The sequence below is a fragment of the Brachyhypopomus gauderio genome, chromosome 16 (genome assembly GCF_052324685.1).
Source record: "Brachyhypopomus gauderio isolate BG-103 chromosome 16, BGAUD_0.2, whole genome shotgun sequence".
Classification (NCBI taxonomy): Eukaryota; Metazoa; Chordata; class Actinopteri; order Gymnotiformes; family Hypopomidae; genus Brachyhypopomus; species Brachyhypopomus gauderio.
The window spans coordinates 19,696,099-19,716,433 of record NC_135226.1 but is presented as its reverse complement, the minus strand read 5'-3'; the positions used below and the strand labels follow the sequence as shown (position 1 = coordinate 19,716,433).

Sequence of the window (20,335 nt, the reverse complement as noted above, 5' to 3'; positions counted from 1 at the left end):
ACACTGGACATACAGAGGACATGTGAGTCACCATGACAACAGGGCAGGGAAGATATCTAAATCAAGACGATCAAAAAACATGTCCACGCAGAAGTGATGAGGTTTAGGATTTTATGAGAACTGTAATGGTGGACAACTCGTTTAAATCTGGAGCATCAGGTGGAGTGTGCAGGAGTCTGGAGAAAACAGAAGCCTTTTATCACTTTATCACTGGAGGATGAAGAGCTTCTGGCCATGTATCAAACAGGTCCGAGGTGATCACACAGGTCACGAATGGATTCAGCCCTGGCTGCAATGATCTTATCTTACCACAGTATTAGGCAGGACCCCAGGGCATGGGACCATTAATCATACTGTCTTTGCTATTACAAGGTCCACAACAAAGCACTTTTATTCTCTGACCACATTGGTGGATATACTGAGCCACTAAGTGTAGAGATGCCGGTGTCGTATAACAGGTAACATCTAAATGGCTCAACGGCTGCATCAGAATTAGCAGGAATGTCTTTACAGATGAACAAGTGAGCCCTCTCAGTGAGTAGTGGTGTCTTTTGGTCTTACCCAAGTTCACAGCGGTCAAACTCGGTGGGCCAGAACCGTAGAACAGACTACAACTGTTCAGTCTCCCTAGAATGGCCACTGACAACAGAATGAAAGCCCCAACGCCACATTTATGAGTGAGTGATCTGAGATGTGTTAAGCAGGATAGGGTGGTAATAGCATTCTAAGCAGTGCCATAGACAGTCTTCACAGTCTTGATTCAGACAGTCTGCAGTTCTCAGTCTGCCGTCTCCAGTCAGATGGTCTCCAGTCAGATGGTCTCCAGTCAGATGGTCTCCAGTCAGATGGTCTCCAGTCAGATGGTCTCCAGTCAGATGGTCTCCAGTCAGATGGTCTCCAGTCAGATGGTCTCCAGTCAGATGGTCTCCAGTCAGATGGTCTCCAGTCTCCAGCTTTCGTCTTCCCTCTCTCCTTGCACACTGTCCACCTGAATCATGTCCACACCCACATAGCACAAACTCCTTCACGAAAAGAAACAGACAGCAGACCACTTGCGGGGTTTACAAAAAAATTAAACCCTGCATATCTGTCAGAATTAATTTTTAGTAGCAGAATCTGACAACACAAGCTCAGCCCAGATCAGTTCATGGATGTCAGCAAACCTTGCACAGATCCCTGAGCTCTACGCAGTTGGGAGGAACGTGAGACACCTGTGTTTTTTTAATTCCCAATCCTCTCTCTCAAGCCAGCAATAGCCAAACAGCGTTCTGTCAGTGTTGTGTTATTGCAGCCTCTGAAATAAGGACAGCCCTGGGCAGCAGGTGGCCATGCGACCCAGTGTTAAAGACATTTGGTGTTGGAGTTGCAGTTGGTGTTGGATTTCAACACAACTCCGCCTCACTCAACCTTGAGAAGGTGAAATGGGACAATTCCACCACACGTACACATATAGGCTCTAGACATATAATTTATAATCACCACCTAGTGTATGTAAACAGACAGATAGCATCCTACTAATTCAATTCCATATCCCATTGAGGTAACTCCCACTCACGGTCTTAAATATCACAGCCGTGTTGGCATCTCATGTGCAGGAATAACCGTGTGTCATATGGGAAGGCTGTTTAGCCATATGTGAAAAGCAGATATTGTGTTGCCACAGATTTTGCTGGTCTTGAGACTGCATGAATTGAGGAGAGTTGTGATTACAGCTCTTATGACTAGATGTTTTAGCGCAAACATGGCAAGTGTTGGTGTGATAATCTCAGAAATGGGGCAGCCTCTCTCGAGTTCTCTTTCACACACACACACACACACACACACACACACACACACACACACACACACACACACACACACACACACACACACACACACAGCAGCTCTTCCATTGAAAAAAAATGAAAAACAAACAGCGTATCAAAATTAATCCTTCTCAGACTGAAAGCTGCCAGCTCAGGGTGAGGATACACAGCACATATGCTGCTACGAGTGTAGCTAAAAGCATTCCCAACACAAAGCTGTTAATCTACAATCTTTTTCTACTTGGGGCTGTGGCTATTGTGAACTTTAGATTACGAGATGTCACGTCCAGTAAAACCCATGTCACCAGAGCCGAGTATGGGCTAAACGTAAACCTCTCCATCACATCAGTGAAGTATCCATGACAACAAGGCGTTCAGTGGCACGCTGCCTGATGTGTTTCATTCAGCAGGCACGATTATTACTATGGCAACTGTTTCCGCCAGGTGATCACTAGACGTGCCCAAATCTAGGAGCAGCATCGTGGAAAGACCGGAAAGTGGAAATCGAACAGCAGACCTTTAAATTGTCTCACTTTGTTAGGCACTCTGTATAATAGCGTCTGCTAAATGCCCCAAAACTGTAAAAAATGTCGATTTAGTGGCGGATGACTCGTGGGGGGGGGGGGGGGGGGCACATATGCCTATGGAATTTATCCATGCTTGGACAAAGTCAAGACATGAAATTGCTTATTAAGTCGAAAATGGTTTTTGGTCCCGACCTGCGATGCTCTGCTGATCCGCTACCTGTTGTACTCAGGACCAGTTGGACTGGCGTTTCAGGCGCGCCATCATGTTTACAACCCGGTGTAGTTTACGGTGCGGAGGCGCCAATTCGGCGCCAATTACGTTTTGCCATTCAGACACCACTGATAAATGGTTCCGACCATTATAAATGCTGCTTTTGCAACATATAATCCAGTAACAAAAAAATGTGCTTTATTATGGTTTTACTGTAGCCTAACCTGACGCGTAATGAACGCACACAGTGCGTTTCGGACACACCCTCTTGGCACGCAAACGGAACCGTGCACTTAAAACATGTACCTATGGCATCTATCTGCGAGAAAATGTTAGCAATAACATGTGGGTACATCAGACTGTCTGCTCATGATCATTTATTCCAACTGACATAAGTTCCTTGCTGTAACCCACATAATTAACGCATTAGCTTCCCCGGACTCTCCGAAACGCACTGGTCATTAGTCCAGCATCAGTCCGCCCCAGTGTACTGAAATATAAACTCATACATTCACGTCAAACGTATAACTAAACGTAAACACACGTATGTGTTGGACCAAGTGTAAAAAATAATAATAAAACAAACAAAAAAATGAAAATCCCATCAGCCATCCAACAGCTTACCTTTGTTTTCCGATTAGTTGTGTTAGTAAATGACGATGGAGAAGAGTTTCCTACACAGACACGACTGTTGCACACCACACGACGGTCGTAGATTTAGTGGGCGAGCTGTCTGACAACATTAAAAATGTAATTAAAAAAAGATATGTAAGTGATGGCTAGAATTTCCCCAGACCTACAGCTGGTAATGTTGAACATCAACTAAATCGTTTCTCCAGACTACGAATGACACAGCTGGCTTTTCCTAATATGTCCCCCTCCCCTTTCCGACCCCCATCCCTCTCTCTCCCTCCATCTCTCTCTCTCTCTCCCTCCATCTCTCTCTCTCTCTCAGATTAAATGTTCTCAGTAGAGGGTAGTGTGAGGGAACTTCGGTATGTAATTGCATAACTGTGATTACCTTAAGTTCTTCATCTTACTTGTGAGGGAGGATGTGAGGAAACTAACAATAACTGATGTGCCACGTCTTTGAGAAGATTATCGCTTTATACGCAGAATTATGTATAAGTCCTCATATGTTCTATTGTTTAATTAGTGACGTTTTTCAGTTAACATTTCAGAACAGAATTCAAATTATATATATATATATATATATATATATATATATATATATATATATATATATATATATATATATATATATATATATAAACCTTGTACTTGTTTTTGAGGCTTTTGAAAATATTTGTTTTCAGTGAGACTGTGAAGAATCATTTCAGTCTTCACTACCATGTGTCAGGACTACACAGGACTGTGCAGGAGAGCACAGGGCTCTTTACACATTCATCACAAACAGCCCAGTAAACCAGAGTGTTTTCCCCAGTACCATTAATGAAGTCACCATCTATTTCCATGCTGGATGATGTCATGAGCGCAGTGGAGTTTAATGTCTGGTCCCAAATACACCAACATGCTGCATGGTCTGGTAGCTGAAGACCACCTGTCCAGAGCAGGTCTGCAACATGGTCCTCTGGGAGGAGTGAATCTAGGTCACACAGGAGAGAGTCTTTCAGGTGTTTTCTTCTACAGGAGACTGATTTAAAGGAAAACTTAAGATTCATATTTTGTGAAGGTTATCTACGGCATAAAATTGTGTTTTTAAATGTCACAGTGTACACTTAAAACCATTCATCTGAACCTGCTGGAATCTGGAGGAGAAAGTTAGTGACTTCGCCGTGTAACATCAGTATGCTAACGATACCCATGAGCTGCAGGAATGCTCAGTCTTCCTGAGCAGAATCTCTGCCGTGTGGTGCTGTACACACAGGCTTCTCACTCCAGTGTGGACGTCCGGCCTGTGGTCCCATCAACAGCCAGAACCCCAGCATGGCAGGACCACCAGACCCTAGTGCGGCTCACAGATAGGACATGCCACAGGAAACACTGCTGTCCACCTTCACACCACAGTATTACAGCCCCATTCACAAGTTGCTCTACGTGCTGCATTCAACACCATCAGAAGTCAGTCCTCTCAAAAATGTGCATGATCTAGCAAAAAAATTGTTAGCATTTTTCACATTTTCTTTCAGCATTGACTGAAAATCGAGTGGACATTGTAACTCTCTTTCAAACTCTTCTATATTCCACTGATTTTAATGTTATTTATACATAAAATAAAACATCAAATAAAACAGGATGCAGGAACACATTTTACTTCTGCGTCATGAGAAACAGCACACCAGATATCAGAAAAAGCCAGCCTCACAGGAAACAGAACAATTATCAGAACGACCGGACCAGTGAACACTGAAACCAACAGCGATTTGGATCCTAAGGGCTTGTGCCAGAAAATAAATTGGTTATAAAGAAATTTTCCTGACAGTAGTCCTGACATGCGTCACATGCACAGATCAAATTTGTCCTCGGTAGACATGTCTGCTGTTACAAGCATTTGTACTAATGATGTCCACATCCACACCCATGAGATCCACAGTGCCTGCAACACACAAAGGGCTAGTGACACACATGTACAGACCCAGTGCCTGTAACCCACATACACCGAGCCATGTCTGTAAAACACGGTGCAAGGGCCACAAGACCCAGTGTCTGTAAAGTACATGTTCAGAGTCAGTGTTAGTTAACAGATGTTCATAACCCACAGGCACAGAGCCAGTGCCCTCTAGGGGTCTGGAAGAGGACTGCAGTCTGCTATAGTCTGCGGTAAAGAGGGGATCTCACCCATGACCCGTGCTTCCTGTAGCATGACCTGAACATGTAACATTGATCAGGTAAAGCAAGTAATATTATCAGACAATTTGGTAGCCAGTCACAAAACACAGCAAATAAAAGATGTTTCACTCTGAGTCAAAGAGCGCTTCAAAAAATAACCACTGCATGAACAAACTCTTTAGAAGACCTGCTCGTATAACTCTATATTAGACAGAGGAGTCACTACCACATGAACAACACAGAGCTGGATGATCCAGAGAGACATTATAGTTGTATTTATTTATAAATTTTTTACTATTGCAAACAAGACTTTCTCCACACACACACAATCAAAACATAGCAAACACAGCTGAATCATTCTTTCAAAAACACTAGCAATTGCTTTTTCCCAAGGACAACAGTCAATCGTAGCACGGCCACTGTCAAAATCCTAGCAGCTGTGGACATTATTCAAACAGCATTACTCTTCGTTTGTCAGCTCTGCTAGCAAACAGCAGACTTCATGACATCCATTATTTTGATATCTATTGTCATTTGTCGTCTTGACTGGAAATCACTATATTGGTTGGCTTGAGTGTTGAATGTACGCATACCTTTAATTTACCTTTAGACCTTTAATACAACACCACAGACCAGACATACAAAACTGCACATGACAGACTGCAGTAAAAGTGAAATTAAAACAAGGAGCATGAAATTGCAGTCAGTGATTCAACATGCATGGTCCTTTGGTCCGAAAAAAAAACACAACACGAAAGACAAAAATGCAAAGTCCTGTTTTAATGTCTGTAGTCTCCAGGATTTGGCCATGTTTTCATTCACATCACGTCTGAGGTCCTCCCCCCTTCTTCCACACCATGAACTGAAACCCTGGATTGATACCATGGATCCTTCGTCATCCCCCATACACACGTCTATGTGAGGACCCAACAGCCTCCCACTCCATGACTCTGGCAGTATGTCCTGATGGACGTTCAGCAACCCATGTTTTCATGTGGAGTAGTATAGTGTAGCATTCACTATATCACAAGACCTAACGGATACACTGGGTAGAGCTATTGTTGCTGGCGTTCTTTGACCCACTCCATGTTCTTTCAACAAGGAACTGTGTACGACCATTTCATTCAAACCCAGTGTTTGGTCTGAGTAATGGCATACAGGCTGATGATGTGTTGTGAAATACTAGATTCTCTACAGTGCTGGTCTGAATTTCTCAGATTTATTGCTTTTCCCAATACTGACCATGCCTACAACGGTTTACCTCTTCCCCAGAGGAGACCGTTGTGTCCTTTAGAGGTACAGAAATGCAACATGTATCAGCGGAGGGTCTACAGATATGGTGGGACAGAACCGGAAGGACAGACAACACCCCTGGCAAATGCATTACTTACCCGCTAGTGTGCTGAAAGGTCCATATAATGGAAGCCATGGTTGCCCATAAGGTTCGTCTACACTACACCCCAGCTTCTCACAGCTGATTGGCTGTGGGTTATCACATGGGTCATCACACACCCCATGATGGTTCTTATTTCATCAGTGCCAATAGCTCGTCCTCCCCTGTGAATACCGCCATGCATTCCTACTTCAATCTCCCTGTCTCTCCCTCTTCCTTGTCCTGTTAAAACTTGTCCTTGTCTAGCCCTTGTCCAGACGCCATCTTTCTCTCTCTTGCTCTGTGTTGCTGTGTCGAGATTGTTCCATACCCTCACTGGCCACACTTAATCCACCCTTTGTTGCGGGTCTGTGCCATTAACTGTAGTTCAACAGCTGAGTGTCTCCTACTGAGACAGCTGGAATCAGCTATGGGTTTTAAGTTTTATACTACCGACACCAGCCATGTCTCATCAACCACCTCAGTATTGATTTCCAGCTCCAGGTTCTCATCATTAGGTTTTCATTTCTGGCATTCTGTGTTGCAAGGATTTGGAAATTATACAAGCTCCATAATTTTGGTACTGGGTAAACTGGTTATGTACGGAAAGATATAAGGATGTTAGAAACATTAACATACTGCATATTGGACTACAATGTTAACAGAATTTACATTGTGTTAACTGTGTTTAGAGATTTGTACACAGATTGTACAAAATGACATTATACTTAAAAAAAACCCCAAAACCTGTAACAGCAGGACTGAAGAGTAGATGTTATTAGACTACACAGGAAACAGCACAACAAAGTGTGCTGTATCTTCCCAGACACTGGCAAGGCCTCGAGTGAACAAGGTCTGCCTTGTAAGGTCAGCACAGTATACTAATTGTTCACTGAATTTGAAGCAAAAGATGGATTGATGGATTGAATCAAACTTTTCAAATTGTGATTTGTGTGTGCATTGTGTGTATGGGGTCCTTGTGTGTATGTATGCCTACCCTTCTACGGTAGAGTCATGGGTTTGCAGGACACACTCTGGCAGGGGTTTGGACACTGCTGTTGGGTGTTTAATCTGGTTGTAGATGCAGGTTGTGTGTGTGTGTGCGCTCACCACAGTTGGCCTCATTGCCGCATTGTTGACAGTCTTGGACTGTGTCCATTATGCACAGTGGAATTAGAGCAGGAGCCACTGTTCTAGTCGACTGCTACACACCCTCCCCACTCTCACCCCCACCCAGGATTAAAGCTGCAGTAACTAGCCTTGTGCCATGGTGCACCGGCACAAAGACATGAAAAAAAGGCAGAAAGGAAGAAAGTGAGAAAGATACCAGAAAAGAGTAAGACAGGGAGAGAAGAAGAACCATTGAGAAGGGGAGAGAGAGAGAGAGAGAGAGAGAGAGAGAGGCCTCACCCCCTCAATATGGAACCACCTAAGAAATAAGCAAAATATTTCAGGAAGATCACCACAGCCTGAATGTATTAATAAGGCAAAGCGAGGCAAGACAAGGCAAGTTTCTTTGGGTAGCACTTTTCATACACAATGGCAATTCAAAAGTTCTTCACTCAAACATAAGCCCACTTGCCTTGAGGCAAGACACAACACATACATGGGTTTCTTCACACTTACACTGGCCGACACTCTTATCCAGAGCAACTTACAATTTTCAAGTGTACGGTTAGGGGTCTTACCCAAGGACTACAGCACAGAACACATGCCCAGGCTGGGATTCAACCCCAGTCTTGTCATTCTCAAGTCACTTTATTTAGGTGGTCAAAATTCAGAAATTCATCTATAATAATCAGAAAGAGACAGTTCTGGATCTAATAGACCTCATGCATGGTCAACAGATTTTTTAAATATCTCAAATAAAATGTTATGTCATGAATTACCTGCTATGTCCAGTGACTCCCCCAGTGTCACGAATCCAGTGATTCTTTTGCCATATGATTTATGGGGAGATGGGCCGCGGGCTGGTACAAATTCATTAAAGGGCCGGTTCTGGCCCGCGGGCCGCCAGTTGAATAGCCCTGGTCTAAAGTTTCCCACTGTGTTGTTGGTGCCAACACCAACTCACCATTTTGATTATGTGCCATCTCCCTTAAAAGCAGGTGGAAGATCCATTTTCAGATTTCCAGATGAATACCTTGGGGCTGGCAGCTGTCCAACAGCCCCATCTACAGTACTTTGTTGGTGCCCAGGTTCGGTAGCTAATCGCCGAGACGTGCTCAGGCATCGTGCAACAAAAATGGTTAGTAAAACGTACAGAAGCACGCAAAAAAAAAAAAAAAAAAACAACCTGCAAAACAGCTAAAACTACAATAAACACACCTGAGATAAACCACAAAATATCCCTAGTATCTCCAGCAAAAATCTAAATCTATTAGCTCACGCGCTGCCCATGGAGGGAAAATCCATGCAGAAGGTGAAATTTGGATGAGAACTCCTCTGAAAATCACCGAAACACAAAAACCACCATCGCTACCACCAAATTTTAAGCGTGGGTATTGTGTATGGGTGATTGGACCACGCCTGACAAGAAAGGACACAGGAAGGAAACGAGTTCTCTAGGAGTCTAACTTTCTGTTTATTCCTATTATAACCCTGCGGTATCTCTCTCTTTACTTTCTTTTTTTTCCTCTATCACAGCTTCCTCTTTTCAAAATAAAAGCTTTTCCTCAAAAAAACATTATTTTTAAAACCAAAACCAAGCATGTGAACTGCTAAAAAAATTTACATATTACAGTACCGTAAAGTTAGTAATAGACCCCAGTTCAGATGGTCTAGATGGTGTGGGCAGATGGTCATGGAGTGCACCTGTTTGTACCTGAGGCGTCAACATTTCCATAGGTAGAATAACTTAAAGCTTCACAGTGACAACGCTGCTAAGGACATACAACAAAAAGAATGAGAAGAGTAATTTTGTACAGGTCATTCCAATAAAATAGGGAACAGTTCACACAGCTGGGAGCAGTGGCGTGCACACATAGACATCAGGCTAAAGCACCACCAACTCTGCCCTTTATCAACGAAAGTGCCCTTTTGAAACTTCGGTTTTTAATTTATTTTTTTTATTATTATCATTTTACTGAGGTCGGTTTGAAATGATCTTTTGAAAACCTGAGCGATTAAAAACAATGCCCTGAAATGAGCCACCACCTCACACACCCGACCTCTCTCTTCCTTTAACACCAGATGCGCTGCAGCAGCAGTTCAGTTCAGCGAGTGGAAGGAAGCGTCTTCAGTACAGCACGCACGCTCACAGATAGACTTCTTCTCCCGTCCCCACCAGCCAGGTCACATACACATCAAGTCAAATCGTACCGTTTGCCCTCTAAGCCCAATGTGAAATCATTTTCTTGTGTTGTAAAATGTCTCATACAGCACCAAACTACTAGGCATTTTTAGCCGACTGGTCACCTGATAAACTAGTCGCACTAGCCCAAATCAATGATAGATAACGTGAGGACGACCACATACAAATAATTAAGGTAGAGTTTGCAAATCTATGTGTTAAGCTGAACGTCTTCAGTTGTATAGGTTTTGTTAGGCAACATAAATTACATTCATTTGTGAAAGAAGAAACGGGAAGTTCCCCATTACCTGTGAAAAATGCCCATCTGCATTCATGTAATGACAACACTCAGTAGCCTATAACTCCTTCTCCTACTTTACGGTCTTTTACTGTCTTAATTGTAGGCCTATATTGATTTACTAATTGCAAAATATATGCAACAAGGCCTGCAGACAGTGGAGGGTAAACAGAAGTTACCTGAAGGACATGACTGTATATTGCAGGGGTGCTCATTACGTCGATCGCGATCGACCGGTCGATCGCGAAGGAAGTGTCGGTCAATCGCGAAGGAATGTGCGTAGATCGCGTCACATAAAATAGCTCAACAAATTATGTTCGCCGCCACCCCGGTAGATCTTTCTGACTTGGTCATCTTATAAGTAGCTCGCAAGCTGAAAACTGTGGGCACCCCTGGTATATTGGATATAAATTATATCAGTTGGATGCGTAAATTTTTCTCCATTGAAAACTCACGTTTAGAGAATGTGACAAATAAAAGTCAAATTTCATTCAACATGTGCTTGTAATTTTCTTATAATGACGTGTTCTACGTGCGCTAAAAAGTGCCCTTCACCCCCCCCCCCCCAGCACTTCCCCCCCCAAATGTCTGTGCACGCCACTGGCTGGGTGAAGGTGTGACCGAGATGAAACGATCACACATCTGAGACGACACGCACGCACACGTCTGACTTGTGCAGATGGAGGACAAACGGGGCCTGAAATGAACTAGCAGCTCACCAGTCAGTGCGGCTAGCTGTTTATCCCAATTAGACTTCCCATTACATGAAAGTGGATGTGAAACATTCAAAATGTCAACTTCAGGCGCATTATTCTTACTTCTGCTATTGTAAAAGTCCTTCAAAATAGCTATTTGTTGCGGTTAGTGCCGGGCCCAGTCTCAAGCTGCTAACACGAACTTTGAACATGCTGCGTCACTCTGCTTGTACTGCTTTTTTTTACAACACTAGGGGGCACCAGGCACACAAATCCACCTTCGTCGACTACAGCTGCATGTGTCACAACTATACCAACAAGGCTTTTTGATGGGCTTCATAAACGTGTTATCCACCCGTCCAGATAGAATAGCACGTTGTTAGTGTTGTCGTCTGCCGGTTGAGCTCTTAGTGTGGGTGTCAACCGGGTAGTCTGGTCAAAATGTACAAATTTGCATAATGATCCAACCTAAATGGGACTGTTCTCTAACAACGATAAAGCAGCACACATGGACAGTGTTGGAGTTGTGGCAGAGTGGAACACAGCTTGTGATCTAAGCCTAAATATTAGAATCCACAGGAGAAGCAGAGTCCACAGGATGAAGACAGATGCCCTTTAACCCCTGACCTTTATTGGCCAAGTGTGAAGTCTCAAACAAAATATGTAGTGCAGGGGTGGCCACAAGTTTTCAGCTTGCGAACTACTTATAAGAAGACCAAGTCAGAAAGATCTACCTATTTATTTTCTAGCGGCGTGTGTCGATCGTCAGTCATCCACTACTTCTTAATGTCATGCGTTCTACCCACACTTCCTTTGCGATCGACCGGTCGATGGGCACCCCTGATGTAGAGCATCTAAAATGGACTCAATTCCTGTTTACAACCATCAACACCTGTCAAATGGGAACACAATACCATTGAGGGGAAACCCTCATCCAGGTTTTTGTTTGTTTCAGCAGGACGTGTGTGTTTAGAGACTTCATGCTACACTTTCATACGTCTGTTGGGGAAAGGCTCTTGACCTTTTCCGTGGTTGTACGGCACAGATGAATAATCAAGAAATCATAAGAGCCGTCAGAGAAAGTAGATTCCACCTCCTCCACTGGTTTCAGACTTCTGTTTAATGGCTTAAAAACAAACCAGTAGGATGAAGACGTTCATGTACTTCTAGTTCTCACCCACCAAAGGGCTTAAACTGGTCCCTTCTGGTAAAAGGTTGCAGAAGTGTTTAGAAGTGACTTTGGGTTCATATACGCACATTTACCCTTTTCTGTCTGACTACCCATCTATTTTATACTAGTTTATCTTAAGAAGTTATTTGACTGGGAGAATGAATATGGAGCATTATCATAGGTATGTGATGTTTGTCACATACATGTTCGCTATCAAGAACTGACTGACGAAGTATTGAAGCGTGTGATTTTGAAGAGCTACATTGACAGTTTCACAGGGTTGCCAACTTTTCGAGATACCCGTCGCTGCGGAAGCAAATGTCCAGGGGGTGGAGCTGGATCTAGATCCAACTCCTCCCACAATTGTGTTTTCATTGGTCTGAAGTAATTGCACTACGCAGGAGGAGTTGTCTCAGATCAGCCATTCCAAATCACTGTTGCCGTCCTACATTACTATTCTTATTTACTCTTTGCCGTTCATTTGTGAATAATCATGAATGTGAAAGTAGGTTCATAATAAACCAATTTTCATCTTGCTAAAGCTAGTAACTAGTGATTAGTAACTTTGGTGATTATACAAAATCTGACTGTTTCTGTTTGCAGACGAGCGGTTAGCTAAACAGAATACAGATGTATTAAATACTTATGTATGTTGTGTTCTTCATATTGGACATAAACTGTTGAATTAATTAGTGTTTGCTGTAGTTACTTATAATTTGTAATGGTTGTGCTGTTCGGTACCGCATGGACACTTCGAGGGGGATTGTTATTCAGTAGTGCGTGCACGTAACGGCCATGATCCTCATCAATCAGTTCACTGAAAAACTTCACAACTAATATAATGCTATTTATATTTTTCCATCCATCTATAGATGCATATCACGGTTTTGAAAAAAGGACAGACGCTTTCAGTTGTGCAGTGCACTACATGTTGCAGTATATACCACTCTGCACACCTGAAGTGTACCGTCCTAACGAAAAAAGTGATTTTTATTAGAGGTAAAAAAATTAAATAGTACATATTTAAGAAATGTACTGTACTTTATTATGTTGGCAATCACAGATTATTATTCCTGTCTACTTTTACGTTTTTTTGTAAACTTATAAAACGTGTATTGTGTTATTTAAATAACATTTAAAGAACATTTTGATCTTTAAATGGTAAAAGTCTTAAGGGTGAATTTATTGGATTTATATTTCCTGGTCGGAAAATGTAAGCGACACGTAGGAGGAGTTGGATTAGATCTAGCTCCGCCCCCTGGACCGACCAAAAAAAACTATGGATGGTGCACTGTAAAAAGATTACTGTGAAATTTACAGTAACTTGCTGGCAGCAATTAGCTGGTAAGTTGCTGTAATCAATTTCACAGTATGCATACTGTAAATTTAATCACAGTACTTATAGTTCTTACTGTAATTTTTTACCACAGTAGGGTGCTGTATTTTCTATTACAGTAATGATTAAACTACTGTAAGAGCTTTACAGCTTAAAATTACTGTATTCATTTTAATATAGTAAATTAATTACTGTAAAAAGGATTATATACTGTAAAATGAAGACGACATTGTTGTCCCACAAAATTAAATTTATTGTATTGCTTTGAATATTTTAAAACATTTTAGAACATTTGAACATTTAAATACAAGGTACAATATTAAATGTGGAACTGTATAAAACCACAAAAAGCTTTAGAAATAAAACAATTAAATTCCTCTTTTCTGGGCTGGGGAATCCTTTAATTGGGTCTGAAAAGTCGCTGAATATAGCGACAAAGTCGCTAAGTTGGCAACACAGTATTCCGTACTTGGTACTAGGGGTGGGCGATACTCGGAATTTTGGTATCGATACGATACCAATACGATACTGGTCAGTATCGCCGATACCGATACCGATACTTCCAAACCGTTGGGGTGGGGGGGGGGGGGGATACTTTTTACTTGAAATTATAATCCATTAATATAATGATATCTGATGTATGGAAGTCATATTCCATTGTAATTAATGGAGAGGGAAATCGGCTTGTTGTGATTGATATCAGAAAGTGTTGGTGTACGTCACCTGACGGCATGTGTTTGGACTGTGGTAAGAAATGGGACAGCGCGATCCATCGCTATATTGCTGTTTTAATAAATACATAAGAAAATTTCAAGTACTAAATCTAATTAATTCAATTCATATTAGGATTGCAGGCGGGGGGCGACAGAAATGTGTATGTAGTGGGCGGGTGCGGGATTAAAACAAGCGATTTTTTGGCCGGTGCGGGCGGGAGCGGGATTAAAACAAGCGATTTTTTGGCAGGAGCGGGATTAAAACAAGCGGGAGCGGGATTAAAAAAGCAGTCCCGCGCAGACCTCTAAACTGCAGCAAAAGAATCGATATTTTCGCCGTGGTATCGATCCGATACCGATCCTCATCTTTGTATCGATACTATCGATATAAATATCGATCCGCCCACCCCTACTTGGTACTCACGGCTAGCAAAAAAACGAGTGATGAGCTTCACTAAATGCTCTAACGTTTCCCTCTTCCAGTGCAGTGTAGGATTATGTAGCAGCACCTTAGAATGGTGGAAGTGAGAGCTGATAAACACCGGCTTCATGTTCATTTACACTATACTGGAATAAACTGATGAAAGCAAAGCTTTCAATGCTATTTATCTCGCTTAGTACCCGTTACTACCTCGACACAGACCGACTGTTTATTAGCTGAAAGATGCGAGCTAATAGCGTTAGCTGAGCTAACCATTAGCACTAGAGGACTGGCTGCTGGTGTACGTGCCTACAATAAAAACAGTGATTTCAAGGCGGGTTCATATAAAACCGCCTTAATTTTCATCGCGGGTTTATATATATAGTTATACAGCGAACTACACAGCATATATCAGCTATGAAGGATAAAAAGACATTATCCTCTGTGTGGATGTTGCCTACCATTAGCAAAAGTGGATTTCTGTTTAAATTGCTGAATAAATCCCGCTCAAAATTACTGTATTATCATTCACAGCAAAATTATATTTACTGTAGAATTCACCCGCCACTGAATTTTGACCATGATGCTTTGCAGATTTACAGTAACATGCTGTAAACAGGTTCTACAGTAAGAATTTGATCATTTACAGTAATAATGCTGTGAAAACTACAGTAACATGCTGTAAACAGGTTCTACAGTAAGAATTTGATCATTTACAGTAATAATGCTGTGAAAACTACAGAAATTTATTACAGTGTGGGAGGAGTTGGATCTAGATCCAGCTCCACCCCCTGGACTTTTGCTTCTGCAGCGACAGGTACTTGAACTTTTCAAGATCACTTAGAGTGAGATTTGAACCTGGGGGTGTGTAAAATGGACACAAATTAAGTATTATATCACGATCGATCGATCGCCAGTGGTTGGCGTCAGAGCAAACTATTAACTCATTGAATCATAAATGTGGATCAGAGGTAAATAAACTAGATTTTTTTTTCCAGTGTGAGAAATCCGATGTGTGGTGTGTGAAGACTGTCAAATTCGTGTGTCTCACGCTCAATGCATGAGAGTTGGCCACCCTGGTTTCACTACAGGTACTGAACTAGTCACCCACAAGGCTTATATACTAAACTCCTAGAGACTGTGGTTTAAAAAGGTCTCAGACCACAATAGAACAGATGAAGTTATCACATCTTGTGTCATGTGAATTATTGTCTCAGTTCCCATAGAATCAGGGAATCAAAACTGACATCCATCAGCTTTTCAGCCTACTGACTATGCTAGGAGAAATGCACAATAAACCACAAATTCACAGGGCCTACATACCCAGCCTAATAAGTGCTAATGAGGCACAGGAAAAACTAATAACTAAATAACCATGGAATCCAAGCAAATGAGAGACAGTGCCAATGCACATACATCCACCCATACACACCAACTCTATAGAGTTTTAATCTATAGAGCTACACAAAGTTAAACCCAGTCAAAGGTGGCAGGTCACGGGGTTGTGTGTGAAGTCTACAAGGAGTTTCCAGTCTCCACTGTCCTGGGAGAACCCCGAGCCTCTCTCTTCCCTGACCTCTGACCCCCTCTGACCCTGCAGTCAGATGCCACTACCCTTCCACCACCCCTCCTTCTTCTCAGCACGCTGGTGGGATGGTCGCTATGGTCACCTGCCAAACCAGTTTCTAGGCAACTCTCTCAGCCTGCTGTTTAATCTCTAGAGAAGCTCAAATGACAGTAGATGGATGTGGATGGTCACCAGAGAGAAGAACCATACTCACTAGTGCTGTTGAACAGCTTGCCACTGTATATAGGCCTACTTACAGATACTGCATCTATTAGTGAGACAGTGTGATAATAGCAACAATACCAACAAATGAAGTTAAATGATCTGTCTTCTGTGGGGACATTTTCTACTCGAAAATGTTTTAAAAGTCCTTATTGTAGTTGACATGGATAAATATGAGTTTATTATAATAAACTACTTTCAGTGTTGGTTAGCACTTCTCCCAAGGGCCAGGTAACGCATATGGGACACTCGAGGAATCATTTTAGCCAGCTAATTTATCTCAGCTAAGCCTCTCAGAAGCATTAACAAAGTCTCTCCATAGTGTTTTCCATCGGTGCTGCACAGATACTCAGTTGTGCCTAAAATGTTGTAAAGCAGACTGCTTTGCATCATGTGAGCTGTTCCTGTTTGCTAATGTTCTGTTCTTGTGTCATGACACAGAGGGTTTTTTTTTCATTGTAGCTGTGTGGCAGAAAAATGTCTATATGTAATACCATAAGATTCAGTGTCTTACTGTACACATGCATTAGTGCAGACTTCAGACAGGACGAGACAGCTTCAGGTTTCATCTACTGGTAAGACCAAAAAAAGAATCAAATTATTCATAAATTCTAAAGCACACATTGCAGTTACCCTAAAAGTAAGTGAAAGAGAGACCATGCCATTAGAAAGACTCAAAGTATTAACTAGACTTGTATGGGGGATGGGGAGGGGGGTTATGTTGTAAACCACAGATTCCTAATTCACATACTGTCTATAAATGAGTTGAGAGTACAATTAGATATCTCTTGATTAGTATATGATACTGTTATATGTATATCTTATGCAAATATGGACATACTGTAGAAACAAATATTCTTTCTGAGAACAAAGCTGAATCACAGTATAGTGTTATGTAGTTTACTAATATATGTATACAAGTTTTCCCGTGTGAAAAGATAGACAGATAGCATTGCATTTTAAAAGATCATTTATAGGGGATAATTTATATCATATTTTTGTGGAGATCAAAGTTATTTTGAGTGCACTAAGCTGGTATTGAATCAAAATCGATAAACCATGGCATGTCTCATTGTCTCATGGCATGTCCCATTGTCTCATGGCATGTCTCATTGTCTCATGGCATGTCCCTTTGTCTTATGGCATGTCCCTTTGTCTCATTAGTTTAAAAACACACTGAAACCTCACAGTTTTAGAACAGTCCCTGAATGAATAGAGAAATGAGATTTCCGTTTGCTGTGAAGTTGAGCGACAAGCATCATAAACATCTATCAGGAGATGGAGGACGACCTTTGATACAGGGGTGCGAAGTCCCTGCATCCTGCAAGACTTGCACTGTGTAGTCAGACGCTGCCACTCCCAATCACATGCAAGGGCCCCAGCACTGCCTGATGGCTGTTTACATTTAAGAGATTTAAGAGACTCTCTTGCCCAGAGTAACATACAAAAGTACTTGGTTGTCCAATAAGTATCCAAGTATCCACAAAAAAGTTAAGAGAAAATACATTCAAAACAAGGTATTGCCATGGGCAACACGGTGGCTTGGTGGTTAGCACGTTTGCCTCTCAGCACTGGGGTCTTGGGTTCAAGTCCCTATCTGAGTGGAGTTTCCATGTTCTCCCCGTGTCTGCGTGGGTTTCCTCCGGGATCTCTGGTTTCCTCCCACAGTCCAAAAACATGGAGGTTAGGTAAATTGGCAGTCAACAAAAAAAATTCTCCCTGAGTGTGTGTCTGTGTCTCTATGTTTAAAAAAAAAAAAGTAGTGTCTGTCTGTGTGCGTGTGTGTGCTTGTATGCCCAGTGGTGGATGGTGCTCTGCCACTAGGGTCTGTCCTCTCTCCCCTTCCTGCACCCCATTCAGTCCCCCAGGGGGCTGTGGATCCCGGTAGAGAGTACGCTGTGCGCAATAGGCTGCTGCTTCTCGCCGGTGTGTGTGTGATTGATTGTCTGTGACTTGTACCTGTGTTAAATTGTAAAGCGCCTTGGGAATCTGGAAAGGCGCTATATAAATCGAACATTCATTCATTCATTCATAAACGAGTGTCAGTCAATAGTTGGTGTTGAAGACTGAGAGATACAGTATAATGCCGTCTAATTCAGTGCTGCAAAGCATGACAAGCTGAATGCGACTGCAAGACACGACGTGTAGAACCACGACGGCTCAAGTGTAACTGTTAAATCTTCATTAAGTGTGTGACTTTCAAAGACATGAAATTTTAGTCTACATTTGAAGCCAGTGAGGGACCTGATTGTCATCTTCATGAATCAACAAAATGAATAATAGAAGTCAAACAGTGATATGTGAAGCCTTGACTTACATAACTGAATAGGAGCTATTAAAGATTCTGGAACATCTAAATCAAAATAACAAAAAAAGCCTACAGAGCAATATTGGGGACTTTCAAACATTTAACACACACACACACACAGTATCAGACTAGATAAAAGGGAAATGGCTTTTAGCTTCTTGACCATAAAGGCTGATGCCTGAAGAATTAAATGAGAATTAAAACTACAAGAGTTGAAGTGAAAATGCACACCCCACACATTTACACACATGTACACAGACCCCACACATTGACACACATGTACACACACCCCACACATTTAATGCAGGTACACACACCCCACACATTTACACACATGTACACACACCCCACACATTTAATGCAGGTACACACACCCCCACATTTACACACATGTACACACACCCCACACATTTACATGCAGGTACACACACCCCACACATTTACATACATGTACACATGCCTCTCACTGCTTGACTGTCTGTGTTATCAATGGTTGTATGTGCTATGGGGATTTTTTTGCGTGCGCACAGACTGTTGTCCTGTTGTGAGAATAATCTGTGATCATGTTTTTTGATAACACAGACAGTCAGGCAGTGAGAGGCGTGATTCATCTAGACCGGGGAGGGGGGAGTCAGAGGCCTGACACACACAGTATTTGTGTCAAAGTTCTCAGTGGAGAGCGAGGGCCATCCTCTTACAGACTCTGTGTGGGGGAAGGAACAGAACCCCACAGAACCCCCCCTCCAGAGACACCCGCCAGAACCCCCCCCTCCAGAGACACCCGCCAGAACCCCCCCTCCAGAGACACCCGCCAGAACCCCCCCCTCCAGAGACACCCGCCAGAACCCCCCCTCCAGAGAACGCCACCCAAACACACCAAGAGCTCAAGTTTTTATACATTTCCAGGAGGATAATGTAATTGTCCTACTTCTTTTACATACCGCTATTTGGAATCTCCATAATTTAACCAAAACTATACATTATTCAATATATGCAAATCAGAATCAGTGTGAGGTGGGGTGCATGCTGAAGGCAGACGGAATCACAAAAATGGGTTTTAATGAGGGAAACGAAGATGCACAGAGCAGGGTAGAAAACCAGAGAGCAAATGCAATCTCAACATCGAAACGGTCCAGGTCAGGTGAGTACAGAGCAGTAGTAGCAGGCAAAGGTACAATAGGGCAAATCCAGTGTGAAGGGAATGTTAAGGTTATCACCAGTGAGAGATACAGGTACATACAGGTGTGATCAATCATGAAAGGAGGAGGAACCAGGCAGTTGTCTCTGGGAATTCTGGTCTCATTGTTTTTGCAGTGTGATAATCATTCATTATGCAAATTCAAGTAAGACATCATTAAATCCCTTTGGAGGATTCCCCATCTTAAAAAAAAAATAAAAAATTTTAACAAACATGACATCATCTCACACCACCAAACACCTTCTAGATAAGCTTGGTTGTCTGCACCACTTTGGCCTTGGTGAAGAATCAATTAACAAAGGTCGACAGGAACTTACAAAGGAGCCTTCTGTTCTTCTGACAAAGGTCTCACTTAGCACCCTTCAGTACTGATTTATGTTTGCTACTGGAATAATTAAGCTGTTCCCTG

General features: G+C 42.3%; 1 protein-coding gene across 5 annotated transcripts in view; it reads right to left on the bottom strand.

Annotated features, from left to right (window-relative positions):
* Positions 1–20,335, bottom strand: part of fxyd6 (FXYD domain containing ion transport regulator 6) — a 60,685-nt gene that overhangs the window by 20,683 nt on the left and 19,667 nt on the right. For 2 of the 5 annotated variants that reach the window (XM_076976067.1, XM_076976068.1), the window contains exon 1: positions 3,168–3,403. The exons of 1 other annotated variant lie outside the window; for it this stretch is intronic. Coding sequence is in view for 2 of the 4 variants with exons in the window: in XM_076976065.1 (XP_076832180.1) it covers positions 3,991–4,149; positions 16,935–16,989 (214 nt within the window). In the remaining 2 variants the exon portion in view is untranslated. Of the gene's footprint in view, positions 1–3,167; positions 3,404–3,990; positions 4,150–16,934; positions 16,993–20,335 lie in introns of those variants that run through there. 2 more of the 5 variants (XM_076976065.1, XM_076976066.1) reach the window with 2 other exon arrangements.